This window comes from Barbus barbus, assembly GCF_936440315.1.
Source record: "Barbus barbus genome assembly, chromosome: 5".
Taxonomy (NCBI): Eukaryota; Metazoa; Chordata; class Actinopteri; order Cypriniformes; family Cyprinidae; genus Barbus; species Barbus barbus.
This window is the reverse complement of record NC_136733.1, coordinates 9,615,489-9,642,500: the sequence shown is the minus strand read 5'-3', so window position 1 is coordinate 9,642,500 and position 27,012 is coordinate 9,615,489. Positions and strand designations below refer to the sequence as shown.

Below are 27,012 nucleotides of genomic sequence, written 5' to 3'. Positions count from 1 at the left end.
CAGTATGCCCACTATTTAATTTGAAATGTAAATTGTTCTATATTCCCCAGTGACTCAACTTACCCTTGACATGACACAGCTACAACATGAGGCAAGTTGGATTCCAGGACCACTTATAAACTAATTTTATTATATACATTTTATATAATAATACATTTCTGTGACCCTATATTATAGATGATTGCTTAAATTTTTTATGATTTATATTTGACTACTAGACAACTGTAAGTGGCACAAACTACCCTGTATATGTAGGAACTACTTTATTCTTATCTTACCTTTATTACAGAAAATTAAGCAAATAGGAATATGCATTATAAATGACATTATAATTTTAAACAATTCTATACTGAAATAACTTCATTTGTCATTTGAAATGCTTAAGTGTATGTCACAGTGTGCACATTACATGTGAAATACTTTTATTATTTTGTTTAGAATAGTATACATACAATAAATCCAATTTGATTGAATACAAAAAGAGCATATTGCAAGGTTAGTGTTGTCTGATTACACAACTGACAACGTCATCATCGTGATCTTTCATCCTTGTCTCTGCCTTTCTTCAAAATATATTGTCAAAACGTCTCTGCTTTACGGTTTCCATAAAACATGGACGCTTTTTTATATTCTTATTTTTTTGAGACCTCAGTATGTTTTTTCATACATTTCTGTTAACCAAGTAATCAGGAGATTTTAAAATATATAATAATGTATCTACAAAAGAGAGAACACAGCTTGAAACAACATTTGAATTATTCAAGAACATTGACGTTTAAACTATCTTCAAACCACTGGACTTTTACTCTAAACATTTGTACAAATTGATTTTTACTCTTTATGGACTTACAGAAGTACAGATTTGTATGACAATGACAAAACAAGACAATATGGAATAAATACATGTTTTTGTTTGTTTTTGTATTTTTTTTAAACTGCTTTTTTTTCTTATCATGCGGATTTGTAGATAATTTATAAATCACTCCAATTGTGAACAAAATATTTCCGATCATGATAAAGTAATAACAGACACTAAGACCTTGAGTTCCACATGAAGGAAATTAAGTCAATTTAAACTGAGACATGCTTGTACAGTCTGTATTTACATAGACAGTAGGGATTCCCAGGTTTATCCTAAGGCATGTTTCAGTTTTCCTTGCAAATCTCTGATATAAATCCTTAGCAGCAGCATTTTACACAAAGCTTAATACTTACAAATCTGTATTATCAGGATTAACGGCACCTTGATTTCCAAGCATCATTGTGTGTTTCTAGGTATACTGACACTCGGTCACAATTAATAAGCAAGAAGTTGCTAGTTATTGCATGATGGCCAGTAATGGATCACTCTTATCTCATTCAATTTGCCTGTTACTTCTGTTGTCGAATATCATTGACCTCCTTTGTGGCTGGTAAAAGCAACTGGTTGAGGTCTCAAGCCTTTGTCCACTCTTTGGCAAAGTCATTTTATCACGCAAGGTTACCCCCTCAGTAGTTTTGAGGTTTTCCGCTAGTTCATTTGAATAGACGTCAAATGGTGACGCTTCAGCTTTAATACGAGATAGGACTAGTTTACCATCATCCCCTACTGGAGGGTAATCCATGATTGGAAATGGAGGGCTGAACAGGATGAGACTTTGAGGTCTTGGACGATTTCTGAAAGATGATCTCTGAAGAAGCGATGAGCGCTCAGGTCTAGGACGATCCATAAATGTGTCCCCGTTTGCAGATCGCTTCCTTCTCAACACTGGAAGGTCTGGAATGGAGGTTGGTTTGTAATTCTCGTTGCATGTTGCATTGCTCACGGGAATCTGTCTTTGGACCGATGATGGTGGTTCACTGCTTGGCACATCCTCCCTGTGATCTCTGACTTTCTGGAGGGGAAGTGCAGAACCTGCTTTTCCCAACTTGCTCTTAGCAGGTTTCTTTTCAGATGTACTTTTACTGACTTGATCAGTGCTCCCCTCAGGTAGAGCATGAGGTATGTGGCTATACTGAATTTTTGGTGGAATAACAGGAACAGCTTTGGCTTTACAAGTTTTGATCATGAATGCAGTACGAACTGATGACACGCTAACTGGTGCCGAGTTGCGTCGCACAGTGGCCTTGGAGCCACTGAGGAATAGCTCCAACTCTAAAGATGAGCTACCACGCTTGGCTTCAGGTGTCAACCATTCCTGTGCATTTGAATGTTTTGCACTTTTCAGATACTGACTAGTTGAAATGTCTCTGACACCTTGGTGTCCTAAATCAAGGTTAAGGGAGCATGGCCTGAGTTTAGGTTTAATGTTTTCGTGACTTCTCTCCACAATGCAGGACTCATGGGATGTTTGTCGATGAAACCTCTGAGATGGAGAAGAGCTTTTCTGTTTTGCTTTGTTCATGTTTTGCAGTCCAGTAGTATCATCTGGATCGGTGAATGTCTTCAATATCTTAACCTGTGGAATCTCCAGTTTGCTGTCGTCATTGTCTCCCATCCACTTGAGGTTATCACTGTGAAAATGCTCTGTTATCTGTGGAAAACAAGCTACATCTGTGCCTGCATTTTTGTTAACTGTTGGGAAGTCAGAGTTTCCAAGTTCACAGGCAGCTGTCACAGCAGCCTCTGTTTGAGATGATGTAATGTCATTAAGCACAGCTGGTTCTGTAGCTTCAGCCTTCTTGCTGTTCGGCAAGTCATCCACTTTTGGATTGTCATGAACTTGGCTGTGAATTGCTAGACATGGCATGGTCTCTCTTGGCGTAGATAAGTGATCCTCAAGTTTTGGTGAGTGCAAAGGGCTGGTTACCCACTGCTTGGCGGAACACAAGTCCTCCCATGGTTCAACCTGATCCAAACCACCCAAACGACTCCCCCATGTGTCTACATCTTCTTGATAAAAACTTTCCAGTGTGTGGTGATGTTCATTCGGACAAGTAGAGAGTCTTTCTAAACTTCCCTTGATTCTTCCTGCTAAGTCAAGTTTCTGGGGTTCATCAATAACCTCCTTTTCTTTTTCACATATGTCCTTTGATACTAATGGTTCTTTTGTGTCCACATGACAAGATGTGTGAACATCCGATTTTGCATAGCTGCTTGAATTATCTGACAAGTCACTTTTGGAAGTGTTGTCTTTCTTACCAGGATCTGTTCTTAGTTCCTCTTCGCTGCATGGCTCTGCATCTTGGAGAATATCTGTTTCCTTTAGGTGTAGAAATGGGGAAAGTTCTAGATTGGTTGTTATTATGGTTTGCAACCTTAGGCTCTTGTGGTCTGTCCTGTCAACATCATTATCCAAGTAATTCCAGCTACCATCACATGACAACAATCTTTCAGGGAAATGCTTCATGACAGAATTAAATGTAGTAGCACCAGAATGATCAAACGTTACATTTTTGGTAAGGTCTATAAAGAGTCCCTTTGATGCTGCAGTGTTGGAAGGCAAACTACTTCTTCTCTGTGCTTGGGCACTTAGCTTGCAAGTGTCCTCATTTCCAGTAATCTTGGTGAAGCTGGGCTTCACCTGTTCATCTGGCATGTTTGTTTCAGCCTCAGTGACTGAAACTTTTTGATGCATGCCAGATGACGGCACCTTTTTGATTACTTCCTGTGAAACATAAAGAAAGAACCAAAATGAGAAAAAAAGTGGGGTCAGGTTACAGACATTTGTTCCAATAATATTTCCAAGGTCAAAGTGATGTCTTTTCAAGAAGGTAGTAGTTTCGTAAATTCTGAATTTATTCCTATTAGGATGGACTTAGAATAAATATCACTGTTTCTTATTTTTTTTTCTTGGGAGTTAGTAATATTACAGTGTTTCTTAATTTTCAAGGCCCTTCATTGTCCATTGTGCCACCCACCCTCCGCTTTTAAAATGTATATTACATTAAAAGTGGGGGGTGGGTGACTCAATTGACAATAAATGGCCTTGAAAGTTAAGAACCACTGTACTACTGCTAAATCGTAAGATAAAATATGAAATAGTGATCTATCTATCTATCTATCTATCTATCTATCTATCTATCTATCTATCTATCTATCTATCTATCTATCTATATATATATATACACACATACATGTATGTGTGTATATATATGACCACGCTCAGACATCTTAAAACCAATTTTCAGCTAAATTCCACATTTATTTCTGTAGCTTTGAAACTCGGCTGCAATAAAATAGAGTTTTTCAGTGAAAGACTGAGCAGTGAAAGAGTATATGAGAGCTGGACATCATAAAAGGAGACCAGACCCTTTATTATTAGCCATTTCAACACATATATGTTTTTCCAAATAAAAAGAACAGCACTTTTAGAGTTCATCCCACTCATTGATGTGAGCACAAGTCGAAAACATGCCCCTTTCAATTAATTAACTTCATGTCATCTGTGATTTATTTACTGGAGTGATGTTTAGAGACACAGACAAAGGAAATAGTGTCTGTGGCATCCTTGACTTTTAATGTCTAAATTTAAGTGTAATCGACATTTTTGTAAATATTTTATTATATCTTTTCATGTGACAACACTGAAGAAATAACACTTTGCTACAATGTAAATTAGTGAGTGTACAGCTTGTATAACAGTGTAAATTTGCTGTCCCCTCAAAATAACTCAACACACAGCCATTAATGTCTAAACCGCTGGCCACAAAAGTGAGTACACCCCTAAGTGAAAATGTCCAAATTGGGCCCTGTTAGCCATTTTCTCTCCCCGGTGTCATGTGACTCGTTTGTGGTCTCAAGTGTGAATGGGGAGCAGGTGTGTTAAATTTGGTGTTATCGCTCTCACTCTCTCATACTGGTCACTGGAAGTTCAACATGGCACCTCATGGCAAAGAACTCTCTGAGGATCTGAAAAAAGAATTGCTGCTCTACATAAAGATGGCGTAGGCTATAAGAAGATTGCCAAGACCCTGAAACTGAGCTGCAGCACGGTGGCCAAGACCATACAGCGGTTTAACAGGACAGGTTCCACTCAGAACAGGCCTCGTCATGGTCGACCAAAGAAGTTGAGTGCACGTGCTCAGCGTCATATAAAAGAGGTTGTGTTTGGGAAATAGACGTATGAGTGCTGCCAGCATTGCTGCAGAGGTTGAAGGGGTGGGTGGTCAGCCTGTCAGTGCTCAGACCATATGCCGCACACTGTATCAAATTGGTCTGCATGGCTATCGTCCCAGAAGGAAGCCTCTTATAAAGATGATGCACAAGTAAGCCCGCAAACAGTTTGCTGAAGACAAGCAGACTAAGGACATGGATTACTGGAACCATGTCCTGTGGTGTGATGAGACCAAGATAAACTTATTTGGTTCAGATGGTGTGAAGCTCGTGTGGCGGCAACCAGGTGAGGAGTACAAAGACAAGTGTGTCTTGCCTACAGTCAAGCATGGTGGTGGGAGTGTCATGGTCTGGGGCTGCATGAGTGCTGCCGGCACTGGGGAGCTACAGTTCATTGAGGGAACCATGAATGCCAACATGTACTGTGACATACTGAAGCAGATACTGGGCTGCAGGGCAGTATTCCAACATGGTAACGACCCCAAACACACCTCCAAGACGATCACTGCCTTGTTAAAGAAGCTGAGGGTTAAGGTGATGGACTGGCCAAGAATGTCTCCCGACCTAAACCCTATTGAGCATCTGTGGGGCATCTTCAAACGGAAGGTGGAGGAGCACAAGATCTCTAACATCCACCAGCTCCGTGATGTCATCATGGAGGAGTGGAAGAGGACTCCAGTGGCAACCTGTGAAGCTCTGGTGAACTCCATTCCCAAGAGGGTGAAGGCAGTGCTGGAAAATAATAGTGGCCACACAAAATATTGACACTTTGGGCCCAATTTGGACATTTTCACTTAGGGGTGCACTCACTTTTGTGGCCAGCGGTTTAGACATTAATGGCTGTGTGTAGAGTTATTTTGAGGGGACAGCAAATTTACACTGTTATAAAAGCTGTACACTCACTACTTTACGTTGTAGCAAAGTGTCATTTCTTCAGTGTTGTCACATGAAAAGATATAATAAAATATTTACCAAAATATGATATATATATTGCCCATATATATATATATATATATATATATACAGGTCCTTTTCAAAAAATTAGCATATTGTGATAAAGTTCATTATTTTCTGTAATGTACTGATAAACATTAGACTTTCATATATTTTAGATTCATTACAACACAACTGAAGTAGTTCAAGCCTTTTATTGTTTTAATATTGATGATTTTGGCATACAGCTCATGAAAACCCAAAATTCCTATCTCAAAAAATTAGCATATCATGAAAAGGTTCTCTAAACGAGCTATTAACCTAATCATCTGAATCAACTAATTAACTCTAAACACCTGCAAAAGATTCCTGAGGCTTTTAAAAACTCCCAGCCTGGTTCATTACTCAAAACCGCAATCATGGGTAAGACTGCCGACCTGACTGCTGTCCAGAAGAGGGTAAGACACAGAAAGAAATTTCTGAACGAATAGGCTGTTCCCAGAGTGCTGTATCAAGGCACCTCAGTGGGAAGTCTGTGGGAAGGAAAAAGTGTGGCAGAAAATGCAGCACAACGAGAAGAGGTGACCGGACCCTGAGGAAGATTGGGGAGAAGGACCGATTCCAGACCTTGGGGGACCTGCGGAAGCAGTGGACTGAGTCTGGAGTAGAAACATCCAGAGCCACCGTGTACAGGCGTGTGCAGGAAATGGGCTACAGGTGCCGCATTCCGCAGGTCAAGCCACTTTTGAACCAGAAACAGCGGCAGAAGCGCCTGACCTGGGCTACAGAGAAGCAGCACTGGACTGTTGCTCAGTGGTCCAAAGTACTTTTTTCGGATGAAAGCAAATTTTGCATGTCATTCGGAAATCAAGGTGCCAGAGTCTGGAGGAAGACTGGGGAGAGGGAAATGCCAAAATGCCTGAAGTCCAGTGTCAAGTACCCACAGTCAGTGATGCTGGTGTTGGTCCACTGTGTTTTATCAAGGGCAGGGTCAATGCAGCTAGCTATCAGGAGATTTTGGAGCACTTCATGCTTCCATCTGCTGAAAAGCTTTATGGAGATGAAGATTTCATTTTTCAGCACGACCTGGCACCTGCTCACAGTGCCAAAACCACTGGTAAATGGTTTACTGACCATGGTATTACTGTGCTCAATTGGCCTGCCAACTCTCCTGACCTGAACCCCATAGAGAATCTGTGGGATATTGTGAAGAGAAAGTTGAGAGACGCAAGACCCAACACTCTGGATGAGCTTAAGGCCGCTATCGAAGCATCCTGGGCCTCCATAACACCTCAGCAGTGCCACAGGCTGATTGCCTCCATGCCACGCCGCATTGAAGCAGTCATTTCTGCAAAAGGATTCCCGACCAAGTATTGATTGCATAACTGAACATAATTATTTGAAGGTTGACTTTTTTTTTTGTATTAAAAACACTTTTCTTTTATTGGTCGGATGAAATATGCTAATTTTTTGAGATAGGAATTTTGGGTTTTCATGAGCTGTATGCCAAAATCATCAATATTAAAACAATAAAAGGCTTGAACTACTTCAGTTGTGTTGTAATGAATCTAAAATATATGAAAGTCTAATGTTTATCAGTACATTACAGAAAATAATGAACTTTATCACAATATGCAAATTTTTTGAAAAGGACCTGTATATATATATATATGGGCAATTCTACAGAATTGGTAAAAACTGCTGTCCCACAACCAAAAAACACATTTTTATAATTTAAGTATTCAAATCTTAGATGTTTATTAAGATCCTTCTTTTATCTATTGAAACCTACAATAATATTTAAAATATCGGTAAGCTTAATATATATAAAATCATAATTTATTGGGTACCTTCAATTGGGAGGTGGCTGTCCCGAACCCTAACCCCTAAATTTCAACTTATAAAAATTATATTGGAAAAAAACAATTTTTTAGTGAAGTGAAGTAAAAAAAAAAATTATTTGTAAATTATGAAACTTTATGTAAAAAAAAATGTCCCGCATTTTTCATGTCACTCCCGAAACAGTGTATGTTTTAGTCTATTGGCAGAGACTGATTTTAGCTAAACTAAAAGGTGTTCAAATGTCTAAAATATCTGTGTAACTTTAAAGAAAATCACTACCGAACACCTTTTTTTCTGCAGTTAAGCACACTTTTTTGGGAGTTATTCCATAACATTTAGTTTTTATATGCATTGTTCAGAACTGTGCTAGCCAACCATCTGTTGATTAGCATCTTTGAGCTAGGTTCAAAAGTATACTGAATAAGATATCATGATAGTTTTTGGTTCAGTGTTTATTCAAACTAATGAATCCTTAACTTTGATATCAGTATGATCAACGTTTTGCCTTTTACAAAGAAAAACTGGATTCAAAATACAACCAATCTCATAAATTTCACTTGAAATATTGTTAAAAATGTAAGTGTTATGGATTTACCTCTGAAATCTTTTTGTATAAAACAGCAAAAAATATATATTTACAAACTAGATGCAAGCAAAATCTTAATAGGTCAAGATGACCCTTCTAATTAAATTATTATTATTGTTTCAGTAGTGACAAATTGTACACACAATAGACATGTGTACTTTGTATATTATACAATTTGCAAAAAATATTTTCAAGACGTTTCCAACTGACTTTGAACCAATTCTGTAGAATGGCCCTTATATATATATATATATATATATCATATTTTATCTTGGGATTTAGTAATAGTACAGTGGTTCTTAACTTTCAAGGCCCTTCTTTGGCCATTGTGCCACCCACCCCCGAATTTTAATGTAATATACATTTTAATATATTCAATTTTAAGTCATCCCCTTGGACAATTTCTGAGGCTTCCAAGTGGGTCCCATTGGGAACCATTGTACTGATATAGTATTTCAATCTTTTTTTAAAAAACGGGCACAATTCCATGTGTTTTATCAATTCAAATCATACCAGTTTGTCCAAGTTTTCCATATCTTGTTGCGTTGATGTAGTTTCCAGTTCTTCCTTCATTTCTTTAGTCTCAGATGTCACCTGAGGTTCAAAATTCTCCACACTGGCTATCAGCTCTCTCACTTCTGCATCCTTGCCTGAGAGGATTCAGAGAAATCAATATAATATTATCAGTTAGGGTAGTAGAATTAAAGGTGCTGTGTGTGATTTCTGCAGCAGTAGCATCACCAGACAGAATTGCAAAAAAATCTGCAAAATCTGCCATTACTGAGAAATCTAGTTCCTGCTCAAACACACATACCACTGGTTGATTTAAAACAAAGCAATGTCTGCATGGTATTTACAACATTACACACTTCACCTTTACATTATTGCTTCAAAAATTATCTTCTACTTAATGTGATTCCTCAGTAAATCTGATAATATATGATAATTAAAGAGTATGTCAGTGATTAACTTTGTTTTTTCAGATGTATTATTGACATTTAATTAATCAACCAGCAAATGCAAATTTGATTTGAATTAATTTCTACTTTATGCGATTGCTCAGTAAATCTGATAATATGATAATGAAAGAGTATGTCAGTGATTAACTTTGTTTTTTTCAAAAGAAAAAGATTTAAAAATAATTCTCACTAAATGAAAATATACTTTCATGTTCACACACAGAGACGAGCACACACAACAATCGTCATACTCTTTGTTGTCCCCAGAGTGAGCGTGCCTGTAGTATCTCTTTCCCCAGTCTGATCCTCATTTTCCACGGGGAAAGAGCTGCTGTTGCTATAGATACTGCATCCGCTGCCTCCACTGCTGTCACTGAGCAGGTTCTCTCTGTACCCAGTACTGCTGGTGTGACCTGCTAGTCCAGTCTCCCAGTCTGTGAACGTAAAGTTCCCACTGCCGCCACTGCTGGGGACTCGCAATCCAGCAGTGCCAATACTTTCACTGCGATGAGGTTCCAGAGGTCCAGCCTCCTTGGTGGGCTTAAAGAGTCCCCCCAAACCCCTGTCCCGCTCTTTCCCTGGTGCTCTGCAGGGGGTGCTGTTAGAGTTAATAACTGCAGACACACGCAAAGGTACAGACACTGCGAAGGGTTCAGAAATGTTGAGGGCCTTCCGTTGGTGCCGTGGCGATGACTCCAGTGGAAACAGGCTGCCAGGAAAAGATGGTCTAGATCCATTACTGGCAGATCCAGAATACAACATCCGACGGTTTTTGGGAGATGTGGGCTGACAGCCACTGCGGTCATCACCTTTGAAAACTTTCAGCTGTTCTGGAAGAGTTTTCTGCAGTGGGGATAAAGATGGAGATGAAGAGGAGGCATTTGATGCTCCTTCTCTTTTCTCATTCAGGGTTCCTCCGGATGCAGTATGAGGATCTAAGTCCCATTTTTGATCCTTCTTGTTCAGATCGCAGTCGATATCTGAGCCCAGGGTTCGGGATTTTAGAACTGGGACAAAGATGCCATTGCCTCCTTCTGTTGGTGCTTTGTCCTCATCTGAATGGGAATGAAAAAGAGAAAACTGGTGGTGACACCTAAAAGCCACAAATTTACAACAGCCCCAAAAATATTTTCACTCTTTAGCCCAAGATAAAAATTTATGAATGTGTTTGTATGATATAACACAATATTAAACAATTTTTTTAGTAGAATTATTCATATCAAGCATTAAACTTTCTTTGTAAAACAAAGCATGCCATTATTTAAAGTGATAAACTTCGCCTTCCATGAACTTTGAGTTGATACAGTCACTATTTTTTATATTGCAGTACTGCAGAAACTAATCTAACAAGCAGAATAAGTCTCCTGAATAATTTTTCAGTTATACATTCTGTAATTCATTTTTGCCCATAGGCCTTGTGTCAGGCTGAAATCTTAATTAATTTGTTGATGTAGCTGTTTTTTTTTCTTTTATAATAATTAATTTATTGTTTCTTTATCTATCTATCTATCTATCTATCTATCTATCTATACTTGTATAAATTTATTATATATTAAAAAAACATTTTAATATTTAAAAAAAAAAAGAAAGAAAGAGACAGACAGAAAAAGCTCCAACTGCAAAATGACAGCATAGTGAAGTAAGTATACTGTAGATATAGAGATCTAGCCCCACCTGCTGCCTGAAAGGAACAGAGAGAGTCCATGCTTTTGGATGGCCGTATAGCAGGTTTTTCTGTTTAAGAGAGAGAACAAACATAAAACTTGTCATACTATTTGTTATTCTTCTTTACTCTGCACTGAAACAAAAAAGAGACTAAATTAAAAGAAAAATACTGTAATGTATTAGTTTTTCTCAAATTGTAGTTAGAGTTTTGGTTCAAACTTCAAATTTTGATTTAATGTTAATAAAATATATTTCTTTTCCCAATGCCAAAAACATTCATACAAAGTAAAAAGATTATTTATTGTAAATAATACCATATTTAATCAATTTCTTTAGACATAAGCCGAAATGTTACTTTATTTTTCTCTTTTAACTTACTAATTCATCATTATTATAGTGATGCCTTTTTAAAATATGCATCATGTTTTCTGACTCTAGCAACAAGTAAAAATACTATTTAAGTAAAAAAAAAAATGTGTTAATTTTTTTCTGTTTGAAATGTCATCTGCTTTTGCGGAAACAGACCAATATGAAAATGCATTTAATTAAATTACAGTCATTCAGTGTTTCACCTTCAGCAATACTCATTCTCTAGGTGAAAATATGGTTTTAACTTCATGATGCTTTGGCCATCTATAGGGCTTTCATTAAACATCAAGAGCAACGTTGTGCTATTATTGTTGCTCTGATGTCTGATCAGTAATGATCAGTAGGTGGCCGAAATGTCATGATGTGGCAATTTATTTCTGGCTGCACCTCCTCATTTGTGTTTCTAGACACTAGAAAGTTCCTTTCTTTCTCTGTCTCTGTTTCTTTCTTACCTGAGGGATTTTGGGCTCTCATAAACACACTCCCGTTGCGACTCAGCTTCCCTTTAGAGTCGATGACGGATCGTCCAAGACTGAAGATGGACTTCCACTTCTTAGATTTTCCTGAGAATTTTCTTCTGTATTGTGAGAAGGTTAATGAATGTTTGACAGTGTAATGAAAATGTTAAAATGTAAAAAAGGAATTTTTTTTTTAGATATGTTGTTTTCTGGGTCAAGCAATACTGGATTAAATACTGAGTGTGTGTAGGCTTGCATAAATCACACCTGCTGTCAGACAGATCTATTACTGTATGATACATTGCAGCAGTGCTGGTATCAGGAAGGCTGTTCTCTCTTTGCCTCTCTCTCATTGCTGGGTGGTTGGGACTGAGAGAGCGAGCCTGCGCCTCTTCGAGACTCATGAGCTTCATGGGGCCACACTGCGTGCTGGCAGGCAAGGTGGCGTACTTCTCCCCACAGGCCATGCTAGGGCCTACAAAACCATAAAAACCAGGTAGATGTAGCTTGTCTTGAGAGTAGCATACGTTGCATCACTAAAAGAGGCCAAAACCTCATTCTATCAGTATATGAAGAGTGCCGTTTGAAATTTTCTTCTAAAAATTAGCATTTTCTCAGGCTCCTATGTTTACGTTCAGATATTTCACATTAATGGCCATGAAAAGAATCTATTAATTGACATTAAAGTGAAATTACTGAACCTAGAAGCCTGATAACAATATAAATAAATAAATTAAATAAAAAATATAACATTTCAAATGGCACTTAGAGGCTTTTGCATCTGAACTCTTCATTTATAAATGATTGAACAAGTAATGACTGCACACATTTCTAAATGTATTTTCATTCAGTGCTATTTTTAGTATTATTCATATACTTTATATACTTTTTTATGAATATTTTTATTTATATTTTCAGTCTTAATTTTAATTTTAGTTAGACTTTTATTAATTTTGTTCTGTATTTGTCTTTTTTTGTATTACTATTTAGGTTCAGTTTATTTTTCTTTGTTTTACAACCCCATTTCCAGAAAAGTTTGGACATTTTGCATAATGCAATCAAAACTAAAATCTGTGATTTGTTAATTCTCTTTAACCTCTGTTAAACCAGCAAAAAATCAAATCAAAGATCTCCACTGACCAACTTAATTATATTTTGTAAATACATTATGATTTTAATGGCAACAACACACTCCAAAAATGTTGGGACAGAGGCATGTTTACAGCTAGGTGTGTTACATCAACTTTCCTTTTAATTACACTTTTTTAATCACGTTTGACCTGCTAATTTGCAAGTGGAATATTTGCCCAATTTTGCTTGATACAAGACTTCAGCTGCTCTTCGGTCTGTGGCCGTCACTGTCTGATTCTCTTTTTCATGATTTACCATATATTTTCAATAGCAGACAGATCTGGACTGTAGACAGGCCAGTCAAGTGCATTCACTCGGTCTCTACGAAACCACACTGTTTTTGCAGAATGAAGCTTGGCATTGTTTCGCTGTAATAACCATGGCCTTTCCAGGAATTTTGATGGCAGCATATGTCTCTGTACAGTTCCTATATGCCTGTACCAATGGTACCTTCACACAAGTCATCCATGCTGTGGACACTAATGTTCTGGGGCTACTATGACAGATGTTGGCTTGTGCACCTGATAAAAGTCTGGATGGTACCTATCTTTGACATGTAGAATGTAGAAATACCTATCTTTGACATGTAGAATGTAGAATGCCAAAATACAAACTGAAACGTGGACTCGTCTGACCAGAGCACACATTTCCACTGGCTTTCAGACCATCAGAGATGAGTTTGGGCCCAGAGAACTTGACAGTTTCTCTAGATAGAATTGATGTACGGTTTTCTCCTTCCCTAACAGAGATTACAGTCGCATTTATTGATGCAACGATGGACTGTGTTAAGTGGCAATGGTTTTCTGAAGTACTATCCCTATCTGTCCCTATCTGTACTGTCCCTATCGAAAGGGAACTCCCGTTGTGTCATCATTTTTCATTGATGACTGCTAATGGGGGAAACTCCTGTTTACTCTGTTACTGAAGCCAGAATTGTTAACGTTTGTGTAGCTGCACAAACCAATGGCGCTCGAGCCCGCCAGAAGCCGACTGCTACAGGAGTAATTTAATCAGAATCTTCTCCTTCAGCGATGAGACCATCTCTTCGCTGACTCTGCAACTAAGAAGCTGAAGCAGAGGTACAGCCTGCAGCTTGCGCCGTAGAAAAAGCCCCCGGCAGCGAAAGAAGCGAGAAGCCTTCCCCTGCGGCTGTCCGGTTGGTAAGAGCAATTCCTGTGCAATTTCTCTACTACGTTTTTGCAAATGTTGCGAGTGTTGCTTTTGCAGGTTCCCTGCAGAAGAGCAGTGAGTGCGTCACCTGTCTGGACAACCCCCATGCAGAGACTGTATGCTCATTGAGACGGAATGCTCTCACAGAGGGCATGAGTTTTGCTCTTCTCCGCTCGCGATACAAACAAAAAAACAGCCCCGCTCTCCCGTTTCTCCTCTCTCAACGAGCTTGGAGAAAGGAACGGTGCAGTCACAGAGCTGAACAACTGGGTTTGAATGATCCCATGCCGGCAAGAGCCCGTGTGCTCATTCTCCCCTGTCACCTTTATCCTCCGGTTTATCCACCTTTATCGAGCGGCTCAATCTCTCTAGATGGATCAAAGTAAGAATGCTTTCACCAATGATCAGATCGCTGACGGCTTCGCATTTGTGTGTGCGTCGCTGAGGCTGCACTTACTGAGACAGGCCGCTTTCACAGAAAAAGCGCGAGTTTGTCCCTGCATCGCTCATGGATCCCCTTCTTCAATGAAGATGGCCCTGCAACTCTCACGCATCTCCTCTCCCAGTTACCTCGGAGAAAAAAATGGCGAACTAGTGAGTTTTGAACGATCAGTCATGAGTGATTTATGTCGGCACAGATCCCGCGTGTTTCACTCTTACCGCAGCACTTTTATCTGCCAGTGTGTTTTATACGTGAGGATCAGCGCCCCTCGCTTCATCGAGCGGCTCTGTCCTTCTAGGCGGATCGGAGTAAGGGCTGTCACTAGTGAGTTCACATCGCTGACAGCCTTGGATTTGAGTGTGCCACTCGCCTGGGTAACCCCCACGCTGAGGCTGCACTCACTGAGACAGATCGTGAGAGTGTTCTTCTCGCGCCGGGCACAGCTCCCGCGCGACCCACTCTCCCCTCAGCGATTCACGTTTTACACGTGAGGATTAACCCCTTGTTGCTCGAGTGGTGTTATCCTTAAAGGCGGATGCACGCAGCACTTTGATCTGCCAGTGTGTTTACACGTGAGGATTATCAACACCCCTCATCTACGAGCGGTTTGATCTTTTAGGCAGATTAAAAGAGAATACTGACGTCTTCAGATTAGACGCATCTGGACCACGCCCACTCTGACGCTGCGCTCTCATGCTCGCACTGAGAGAGCACTAGAGACAGAGTCTACTGAAGCAAACTTTTGAGAGGAAAAGGAAAGGATAAATTCTTTTTGAGGCCGGAACTTTATTGAAGTAAGTTCACGCTCGCTCTCCATCCCTCCGTTCAACACTGAGCGGATGGAAATTCTATTCAAGCTGGGCACATCCTTCTCATTCAGCGCACGCTCAAGCAATCTATCACTGTGATAGTGGACCCGCTAGAGCAATTCTCCTCTCACACTGTGAATGCCAGTTCCCCGCCCCGTGAACTGCTATTAGTAGGAAAGTAGCCGCTTACAGCCTGGCTTTTGGCTTGGAAAGCCATTCCCGGCGTGTCAAACTGGATTCTAAAAATCCATGGAACGAGGTTACTCGCTCCAGTTCGCTCGCAGGTCACCTCGCTCAGAGGTATTTTTCACACTTCGGTACCGGACAACGCATGTTCTTTGGTCCAGAGTACATACACTGCTTGCAAAGGTGCCGTGGAAACAGTCCCCTTAGTGAACAGCGAGTCGGGTTTTTACAGCCGATACGTCCTTGTTCTCAAGAAAGACGACGGCAGACCAATTCTCGATCTCAGACGTCTGAATCGGGCTCTCCTGTGACCGCCTTTCAGAATGTTAACTTTGAAACAGATCCTTGTGCAAATTCAGCCCGAGGACTGGTTTCTGTCTGTGGATCTGAAAGACGATACTTTCATATCCGAAGAAGGCCCCGTCACAGACAGTTTTTGAGATTCGCTTTCGAGGGAGTGGCCTATCAATACATGGTCCTTCCATTGGACTGTCTCTGGCCCACGCACTTTTATGAAGTGCGTAGACGCGGCTCTTTCCTCTCTGAGACAGATGGGAATCTGCATACTGAACTACCTCGACGACTGGCTAATGCTAGCTGACTCAGAACGGCAATTGATCGCTCACAGGCCGTTGTTGCTCAACCACCTAGAGCGTTTGGGGTTGAAATGCGAGCTTGGATAACACCGGAACGCTCCCTGACTATCCAACGAGCGGCGGCGTCTTTCAAGCTGGGGGCTTTGCGTCCCCTCAAAGCATTTCAGAGGATGCTCAGCCTCATGGCTGCCTCCAGCTCAGGTTGGGGTGTTCTGTACGAGGGCAACCGGCGTACGGCTCCTGGTCAACCCACGAGCGACGCTTGCATATCACTGGAAATCATGGCTGCCGCCTCCTCAGTTATTCCCCTGGGCCTGCTACATATGCGGCCCCTTCAATATTGGCTAAAAGCCCGCGTTTCGTCCCACGTATGGTGCCTGAGCCGCGCTTATGTCAAGGTAACCCATCGCTGCCTCAAAGCAGTGGCCCTTTTGACAACTCCTCGCCTGTTTCAATCAGGCGTACAGTTGGGGAGGACCTCCAGAAGGAAGGTAATCACGACAGATGCCTCCAGCTCAGGCTGGGGTACTCTGTACGAGGGCAACCCGTCATACGGCTCCTGGTCGACCCACAAGCGACGCCTGCATATCAACTGCCTCGTTTGTCTGGCCCTAAAGGACCTTGTCTGGACCTTCCTGCCAGCCTTAAAAGGGCATCACATCCTAGTCCGGTTGGACAACACAACGGTGGTGGCCTACATCAACCACCAAGGCGGCCTCAGGTCATGTCCCCTTCACAGGATGACTCAACGTCTCCTGCTTTGGGCACAGAAATAACTCCTCTCACTATGAGTGGTTCATGTGCCGGGCAGACTGAACCAAGGAGCGGATATGTTGTCAAGGAACAATGTAGCTCCAGGGCAATGGAATCTACATCCCCAGATGGTTCAGATGATTTGGTTTTCGGCAAGGCAGAGGTAGACCTCTTCGACTCCGGAGACAACTGTCACTGCCCAACTTATTTTTCAAAGCAGCGGGATGCTCTGGCCCACGGTTGGCCCAACACCCGTCTGTATGTCTTCCCTCCGATCGCCCTGCTACCCCAGGTTATCAGGCGAATCAGGGAAACAAAATGCTCTGTTTCCTGGTTCCCAGAGATAATCCAGCTGCTATCTGCAGCACCGTGGTCATGGCCACTGAGGATAGATCTTCTCTCGCAAGCGCAGGGCAAGATTTGGCATCCCCAGCTGGAAATGTGGAGCCTTCACATCTGGCCGCTCGACAGGAGTCTAGTCAACTCCCAGCGAGAGTCGCTAATACCATTTAAGAGGCTAGAGCTCCATCTACACGACGCCTCTACGCCCTCAAGTGGTCAGTCTTCAGTGACTGGAGTTCAGCACGTAACCAGGATCCGGTTTCATGTGACGTGTCCCACGTGCTAACCCTTCTTCAAGAACTGCTGGATAAGGGGCGCACCCCTTCCAAGCTCAAGGTCTATGTGGCGGCCATCGCAGCGAATCATTCTCTCGAGGCTGGCCGGACTATTGGCAGAATTGACTTGGTCATTAAGTTCCTTAGAGGCACTCAGCAGTTGAATCCTCCTCGCCCTAAGACTATGCCAACTTGGGACTTGTCCATAGTCCTGGGGGCCCTCAAGGGCCCTCCCTTTGAGCCGCTTCAACAGCCGGCTTAAGGGTCATGGCTCTCTAAACCGCTCTGCTTTTGGCCCTAGCGTCCATCAAGCGAGTAGGTGACTTGCAAGCCCTGTCTGTCAGTGCTTCTTGTCTTGAGTTTGGACCCAATGACTGTAAGTCGTTCTTCAGCCGTGCAGTGGCTATGTACCGAAGGTCCTCTCAACTCCGTTTAGAGCCCAGGTTATCTCCCTTCTAGCCCTCCCCGTTGCGGATGGTGAACAGGGACCTAATTTGTTGTGCCCAGTCAGGCACTACGAGTGTACTTTGAGCGTTCTAAGTCTGTTAGACAAACAGAGCAGCTCTTTGTGTGCTTTGGAGGCCGCTCTCAATGGCTGCCGGTCACAAAGTAAAGACTGTCGCACTGGATAGTAGATGCTGTCGCTCTGGCTTAAGCCTCAGCGGGCGTGCAATGCCCTATAGGTGTGAGGGCCCATTCCACCAGAGGAATGGCCTCCTCCTAGGCCTGGTCCAGTGGAATCTCTATTGGAAAGATTTGTGTGGCCGCCGACTGGTCGTCGCCGTCTACCTTTATCAGATTCTACAATTGTGACGTCCCTGCCCTGCAGGCACGTGTGCTATCTGCTTAGTGCTACTTTTCTCCCTTCGGGCGGGTAAGGCTTATGGCAAGCAGACCCCAGATGCTTCTCGGGTCTCCAGCGCCATTGGATTGTGCAGCTACACAAACGTTAACAATTCAGGCTTCAGTAACAGAGTAAACAGGAGTTTCCCCCCATTAGCATTCGTCAATGAAAAATTACGACGCAACGTTCGTTCCCTTATCTCAGGAAACCGAGGTTATGTGAGTAACCGGAGCGTTTCCTGCCTTTCGCTATGTGGACTGAGATTTTGTCAGATTCCCTACGGTACGGTAGATGCTGAAAGACCTCAATCCTTTGCAATCTTGTACAAAGTACAAAGTAAGCCACAACCCATCTTTGCTTGCAAAGACTGAGAATTTGGTGGATGCCTGTTTTTTTTTTTACCCAATCATGATACCCTCACCTATTACCAACTCACAGCTTACTGCGGAATGTTTCAAAACAGTTTAACTTGAAAATTCTATAATCTTTTCACTTATGTTCTGACTCGGTCCCAACTGTTTTTTTGAAAATCGTTACTTTGTAGTTTTACTACAAAGTAATGTTACTTTGTATTTAACTTTACCAGTTAAATAAATGTGAAAGAAAATTAACAAATCAGTTTCTTGGTTTTATTCTTGTTCTTACAAAAATGTCCCGGCTGTTTTGGAAATGGGTTTGTAGTTTGCAGTTTATTTTTTTATGTATTTACAGTTAGAAATTTTAGTCCTTCATCATGAGCTTATTTCAGTTCTAATTTGTGAATATTTATATTTTTCAGCTTTATTTTAAAAAATGAAAGGTTTTTAATTGTTTTAGTATTAGTTAATGATCATAAAACAGTTTTCATCATGCAATATCTACTCAAAATATTCAAAACACATTGGGTAGAACTGTACTGAATACACCTTTAACACTGTGATCAACAAGTTTGCATGTGTGCAGACATTAGCTGTTTGCTTTTTTTGTGTGTGTGTGTGTCTTGCCTATTGTTTTGCTCATACATTTTTGGCTACAGATCTCATGCTATTGTATACACCCTACTCCAATTGTAAGACCCATTTCCTGACTATATCATCACAGCTGTCACGAATAGCACAGTCAAACTAATTTTCAAGTTATTATTAATTTATGCAAAGTCCTGGAGGAAAATTTTATAGTGTAGCAGTTCAGAAATTTGACTTGCTTTCATACTAATATTCTATACTTCATTTCTGGTTAATCCTTGGCAGATTTTTAAATAGGAACATGAGCATAAATGCAGGGCCTAATGCAGGAGCTTTAACTAAAAGCTAAACCAAGCTAAACCAAACACACGTCCCCTGATCAAATCATCACGAGCTGTGTAAGACTGGATGGCTTTCCACTGAGCATAAGCTACACTCTGCTCAACTGGATGCTAATTCACCTTAATGATCTTTAATTTCCAGTTACTGTATTCTGTTTTGATTTGTACAGCATGGTTACAGAATATGCCCAGATGGTGTACATTAAAAATGAAAACTCTTCTTACAGACTTCACTTTTCAATAAAGGTTTTATGGCTAAATGAACAACATCTGGCATCTTTATCAACTGCTGAGTTTATTTAGAGATACAGTGCATTGTCTGTGTTTACTATGACTACATTGCTCCAGTTACTTTAATGCAAGCTGTACCTTCTCTGGACTTGGATGGCTGAACATCCTGGTTGAAGATTTGCTCAGTGTGGTTGAGAATGAACTCCACAACTGACTGCTGGATCCGCACCTCCAGAAATGCTATATCACCATTGCAGGAGGGCACCTCTACCTCCTTGGAGCTATACCAAAACGAAAAGAGAGCACTTATAAAATGATTTATGGTGGTAGATAAAATAATACATTTTTGTGAGGAATTATAGCATATAGCATGAATGCCTTTAAAGAAAATATCCCGTTCATCATCAATAATCAGTAACAGATAGAATATAAGTATAATAATAGCATGAATATAAAAATTATATAATTGTATATAATTTAACCTTTTGCAAGTTCACTGTAGACTTCACATACCGTATAACCAATTATATGACTAAAATCATGTTTGAGAACAGAATTATGAAAACAATGGACAACTGGTTTATAAAATGAAAGTAAAACCATTGCAACACTCACCGAAGTAGATTTGGTGCCCACACCAGGGCAAGATTGCGAGTATGCATGTTGGTTTGGTGACTGAGGGTAGCTAAATGTGCCAAATGTTTGGTGAGGTATTCCAAAGTTCTACAGATAGATAGATAGATAGATAGATACAAATCTTTTAATATTTAATCTTATTACTTCAGAGTAATTCTAAATTCACATAATTTGTTAATTTCAGGTAAGATTAGTTAATGTAGTTTCTTTGACTTAATATGTTTTTTATTACAATACATTTCAACCAGAAATTAAGATCTTGTCACTTACTCATTATCGCTTTGCAATAAAGGCAAATTTATTACCATTACTTAATTCATTAACTAACATAAACTAACGATAAACAATATATTTTACAGCATTCATTAGCCTTTGTCAATAAAAATGTTCATATTCATGTTAGTTCAGTAGAAGTATTGTTTATTGTTAGTTTGTGTTAAATAATGGGCTACAATGTGATCTCATGATAATTCGTATGTATTTTACATAAAATGTGGTTCTATAAAACGTACATTTACTTACGTTTTTACAGGCACTAAAACTTACAATACTGACGTATTTTCAGCATTTCAACGTACAAAATTGACGTATTGACGACATCTAAAAATGAATCCTTAAGAATATTGAAATCGCAGCATTAATTTTGTTAGTTGTTTTTAGTTGTCATATCAATTACCTTTTCAATTGCATCATTAAATTGTTTACTTTATATGAAATGATAACATTTCGTTTTGTTGTGTGATTTCTGCTGCCAGCTCGTTTCCAATAATAGGCCTACATAATGTTAAACAAGACTTCACTTTAAACCTTAAAATAAATAACATTTGAAATCGTTTAACCTTTACTTGGCATGTAATGTTTACTTTGTTTGCCATGGGCCACAAAAAGCGTTTTCTAAACATGCTGTGACTGACAATAGAATATGGAGTCAATTTAATGCTATATATTTGCAAGAAAATTTAAGCATTGCGAAAGAAAATAAAGTTTTGCAAACGAAAATGAAAGTATTGAGAAAAATAAATATGCTTAGGCGTTCCTTGACAGTTCTCAAGAACCGCTTTTTTTCAGCATCGCGTCATATTACGTCACATAAGGGAGTTGTGTGCCGCACTCTGCTTTGAGCGCGCGCGAGTCAGTGTGTTTTCGGTAGTTATTTTTATTTCAATTTATCATTGTCATGGTAAATTGTGTTTGTGGAGGTTGCACAAACTCCAGCCTGTCAGGACATCGAGTCCACAGGTTTCCTAACAAGAAATAGGACGGTATCTTCCGGGCCTCGGTGCGTTAGTGCAGCTGAAGAGACTGGACTTCACTAATGCATCTGCTTCAAACACCGCGGTAGTGTGTAACTTAACAGATGTGATGGAGGCCAAGTGGAAAAGCATGGTCAGCAGCGACTGTGATCTAAACTTGTGTTTGCTTCTCCCAGCATATGCCGTCTGAGAGAGGCATACTGCAGGTCACCACAGGCTCCAGGAGAACACAGCACTGTCATGTCATGTCCACTACACCTGCTCCTCTCTCCAGATCCCTCCAGAGGATCAACATGATGAGGCTGTTGGTGTATATCTAGCACAGCCTTCACCATTTAACACACTTTAACAACACATTAGTGTGATACCCAGACTGAAAGATTGTTAAATGTTTTAAATGGGTCAGATGGTATTTCTTTTGGTAGTATATGTTTGGTACATCTACATATATATATTAACAGTTGAAATGTGTTGTGAGTTGGGTATTAACAGTGCTATGAAATAATATTTATGATTTAGTGCTGTATAAATAAAACTGAATTGAATTAACCATAAATGCAGATCTGCTTGATTGTGATTTTATTTTTTATTGATTGTCAACAAAATGGGGCCATTCAAAACCTTTATAAAGTCCTCTTTCCTCTGTAAACGATCTTCTAATGGCTGACACAACACATGCACCATAGGCCCAGCGGACAACTTGTCTGTATGCGGTCATTATTGATTGTGTTATAGCAATGGCATCAAAAAGTGTTACTTATAGGTAATCATGACCTAAATAGAGTTAACTTGTAATTAAGAATCAAAATTATTCAGACTGTTTTAATATTAAACTCTTTAACAATGTATTTATATATGTATACAAGTATTTAGCTTAGAGTAATAAATGATTTCTGCCCTAAAACATGTGTCTGCTGGCCTGGAGAGGTCTATGATTTCCTCGCATTTCCCACACAAGCACCTATGAATCAAAAACGTGTTTATCTCTCTCTCCTGCAGTGATAAGAAACCACTATCACGTAACGTTAGTGTCAGATATTAACGAGTGTGACACGTCTGATCAACGCTTATTAGTTCCTATTACTGGTAATATCAATACTAGCATTGCTATTGCCTGATTACATTAGCTAACGTGTGTAACTTATATCTGTGATTTAAACTAACACTGATCTCTCACCAAACACCTGCCCTGTTCTCCTCGCATCAACTCGATTAGTCTTCTCTGATCGTTGTTCTGCCTAATCCTGGCCTGTCCTGCTCTCTTGGCTGCATAGCAGGCTCATCATTTTATCTGTGGTCCGTCATACGAGTGTAAATACAAATTTCCTCAGCGTCCGAACTGTCATTGCGATCCATTGTTCCCCTCTGGTTTAAATGGACCGCGCTCCCTTTTGATGCGTCACTTCCGGTTTTGCCGCGTTTCAGATGCGGAAGTATAATTCTCTCACATAAACGACTCCAGAAGCCTTAATAGAGTATTTTAAAGATAATCTAGTACCTACAGTATTTTTCTATACATCGACTCACTGGAGTCTCTAACCTGCAATATGCCCGTTAATGCTATAAAAGTGTGCACATTGAGAGAAATAAACAGCAGTTGTTCATATTAACAACTTCTTTAACTTGAGAAAACGCTGCTAATACACATATACATTTGTTAATAAAATGAAAAATGCATATTTTAAAGCTAGTGGATAAAAGGAAACGATCCACCCGCATGCCTCTGCTCAATGACTGGATCAGTTGTGATCTGCGTCACCGGCTGATGACGTCACTTCCAGGGAGGCATGCCCAGGCCTGTTGTACACGCCCCCGTCCCTTTACTCCACCCCCATGTCAAAACAGTGCCACAAAGTGAGACGTGAAGCGCAAAGTGGAAAACAGTATTGCAACTTCGCAAGCTCAAACTTGACTGAAACGCAAAATAAAACCAGCGTTGTAAATAAATTATTAGATATGGCCATGGAAAATATGTATTGCATAATCATTGCTTTTGCTCCGTTTCATTTATATTTAGCAATTCTTTATTTTTGGTTGCAATACTTCATTTTATTTTGCAATTCTTTATTTTTGTTTACAAAAAGCATATTTATTTTTCTCAATACTTTCATTTTCGTTTGCAAAACTTTATTTCCTTTTGCAATGCTTCAATTCTATTGCAAATATATATGACATTAAATTGATTCCATAATAGAACTATAAAAAACACCAAAACCGCAACATAATTACGAAATGAAACAATTTTATTCGTGCGCTGTAATCCAGATCTTCAGAATCCATACAACTGCGAGGAACAGACCCAAATCCAAGCCTTTATTCGGCGATCTTCATCTCCATCCCGAGCAGCGAGTCCAGCGACCTTAAACAGCAAAGCCCGCGCTGCTGACTCTGACCCATTCGTTATGAATTCAAATGTTGCTGCTTCAAACGACAGGTTTTACGGCAGGATAATCGAACGCTCATTGGCTCTCGCCTGTATTCGTCACAGATTGCGACATACCGTGTTTCTGGGTGAGGCGTGTGTTTGAATGATGCGAGCATGCGCGCGCCTTCACGAGTTCATTGAGAGCGAGAGGATCAGGAAAATAATCTGGATAAAAGTTTCAGCATTTAACAATATAAATTCTGCTCTGCACCTCACACAAACCTACTGTATTCCGCCAGAGAATAGTCGCATAGTCATTTGGATTACTTTTGGTAGGGCTTTTGACAATTTTACAATAAATAAATAATTGTAATTGCATTTATTTGTCTGTCATATTTTCTTATACTGTACAGAAATAGCTATGTTTACGTTTAGATGTAGGAGTGGGATTAGCGACTATAAAAACATTTTTAATGCTCTATTGTTACTAAAATGGTTATTTTCCTGCATATTTCGGTCAATTGCGTTTTATATCATTTTATATTCACTATAAAATGGGTAGGTTTAGGTTTGGGGGTAGGTTAAGGGGTCTAAAATCTAAATTGCTTATTAATAAAATGATAAAAATGCATATTCGCTGTAAAATGGGTAGGTTTTAGGTTTGGGGGTAGATTAAGGGGTCTACAAATCTAAATCGCTTATTGATAAAGTGATAAAAAATGCATTGATACGAAGATCTTAATCATATAAAAGATACGTAAATATTTTTACGTTTTTAACTAAACATACGTATCGAATTGTACGTTTTAAACTTGAAATACGTCTAAAGTCTAAATTGTACGTTTTAGCATCAATAAAAACATACAAAAAATTACGTTTTGTTCTTGCAAATGTTGCATATTAATACCTACGTATGAACATGAGACCAGGCTGAATAATGTAACACCTTTTACATTTTATAGAATCATATAGAACCTATATAGAATCATATTCTATTCATATTCTATTTTTATTCTTCATATCTATTTTTATTCTCATATCTATTTGTTATTTTATTTTATTGCTAGTTTATTTCTATATATATGTTTACTGTACTTTTTCTATTTGTATTTTTGTAAACTTGAGGTTTTTCTTAATTTTGTTGGACAATTTGTTGGACAGTCGTACAATACATTTCACTACATGTCGTACTATGTATATGTATGTGACAAATAAAATTTGAATTTGAATTTAATTGAATTTACCTTATTGTAAAGTCTAAATCTCTATGACTTACTTTTTTTCTGTGGAAAACAGGAGAAAATCTAGCTAATGTACTGATCACTCTTTCCTATGCAATTACAATGAATAGAGCTTTCAAGCAAGCACCATAAAAGTAGTTAAACTATTTTTTTTCCCAAGTTTTCAGTCATCAGGTAACTTTTCCTGATTAACAGACTGAAATGTAAATCATTATGCAGTAAATTTTGTGAATGATTCGTTCAGGGGTTCATTTTCCAAAAGCATTACTAGCCAACTATAAACTGTGGCAAAGATCCATTGTTTCCATCATTTTTCCTGAAATCAAAGTTCCAATGAACATTTGCAAACAACATGTGTTGTGTGGTTGGAAGCATAGTTTCTGGTCAGCATGAACATGTGGTCTAACATTTGTTAGTTTGTCAAGAGAATGAAAGCACTGTTTTTGAGGAGTGTGCATGTGCTGTTAATAGATAGATTTATAGATACAACCCGAATTCTGGAAATGTTGGGAAGTTTTTAAAATTTGAATAAAATGAAAACTAAAAGACTTTCAAATCACATGAGCCAATATTTTATTCACAATAGAATCATAGAGAACATAACAAATGTTTAAACGGATAAATTTTACACTTTTATCCACTAAATGAGCTCATTTCAAATTTGATGCCTGCTACAGGTCTCAAAAAAGTTGGCACGGGTGCAACAAAGGGCTGAAAAACCAATAAATATGGAAAAAATTGAGCTGGGAGTACATCTAGCAACTAATTAAGTTAATTGACATCAGGTCTGTAACATGATTAGCTATAAAAGGGATGTCTTAGAGAAGCAGAGTCTCTCAAGAAGTAAAGATGGACAGAGGCTCTCCAATCTGTGAAAGAGTGCGTAAAAAGATTGTGGAATACTTTAAAAACAATGTTCCTCAAAGTCAAATTGCAAAGGCTTTGCAAATCTCATCATTTACAGTGCATAACATCATCAAAAGATTCAGAGAACCTGGAGAAATCTCTGTGCGTAAGAGACAAGGCCCAAGACCTTTGTTGGATGCCCGTGGTCTTCGGGCCCTCAGACGACACTGCATCACTCATCGGCATGATTCTGTCATTTACATTATTAAATGGGCCCAGGAATACTTCCAGAAACCACTGTCGGTAAACACAATCCGCTGTGCCATCTGCAGATGCCAACTAAAGCTCTATCATGCAAAAAGGAAGCCATATATGAACCTGGTCCAGAGGCGCCGTCATGTCCTGTGGGCCAAGGCTCATTTAAAATGGACCGTTTCAAAGTGGAAAAGTGTTCTATGGTCAGACGAGTCCAAATCTGACATTCTTGTTGGAAATCATGGACGCTGTGTCCACCAGGTTAAAGAGGAGGGAGACCTTCCAGCGTGTTATCAGTTTTCAGTTAAAAAAACAGCATCTCTGATGGTGTGGGGGTGCATAAGTGCATGCGGTATGGGCAGCTTGCATGTTATGGAAGGCACTATGAATGCTGAAAATATAAAGGTCTTAGAGCAACATATGCTCCCCTCCAGACGACGTCTATTTCAGGGAAGGCCTTGTGTATTTCAGCAGGAGAATGCAAAACCACATACTGCAGCTATTA

The 27,012-nt window shown here is 39.7% G+C and overlaps 1 protein-coding gene across 2 annotated transcripts in view; it reads right to left on the bottom strand.

Moving 5' to 3' along the window:
* Window positions 1–379: 379 nt before the first annotated feature.
* Window positions 380–27,012, bottom strand: part of LOC306870294 (rho GTPase-activating protein 31-like) — a 40,704-nt gene continuing 14,071 nt past the window's right edge. The window contains exons 5-12 of one of the 2 annotated variants that reach the window (XM_079417481.1): window positions 20,527–20,634; window positions 20,050–20,192; window positions 12,115–12,322; window positions 11,842–11,966; window positions 11,030–11,089; window positions 9,607–10,410; window positions 8,910–9,046; window positions 380–3,587 (exon numbers count right to left, since the gene is read on the bottom strand). In XM_079417481.1, coding sequence (XP_079273607.1) covers window positions 1,356–3,587; window positions 8,910–9,046; window positions 9,607–10,410; window positions 11,030–11,089; window positions 11,842–11,966; window positions 12,115–12,322; window positions 20,050–20,192; window positions 20,527–20,634 — 3,817 coding nt within the window. In that variant the 3' untranslated portion in view covers window positions 380–1,355. The remainder of the gene's footprint in view (window positions 3,588–8,909; window positions 9,047–9,606; window positions 10,411–11,029; window positions 11,090–11,841; window positions 11,967–12,114; window positions 12,323–20,049; window positions 20,193–20,526; window positions 20,635–27,012) is intronic. The other variant, XM_079417482.1, reaches the window with a different exon arrangement.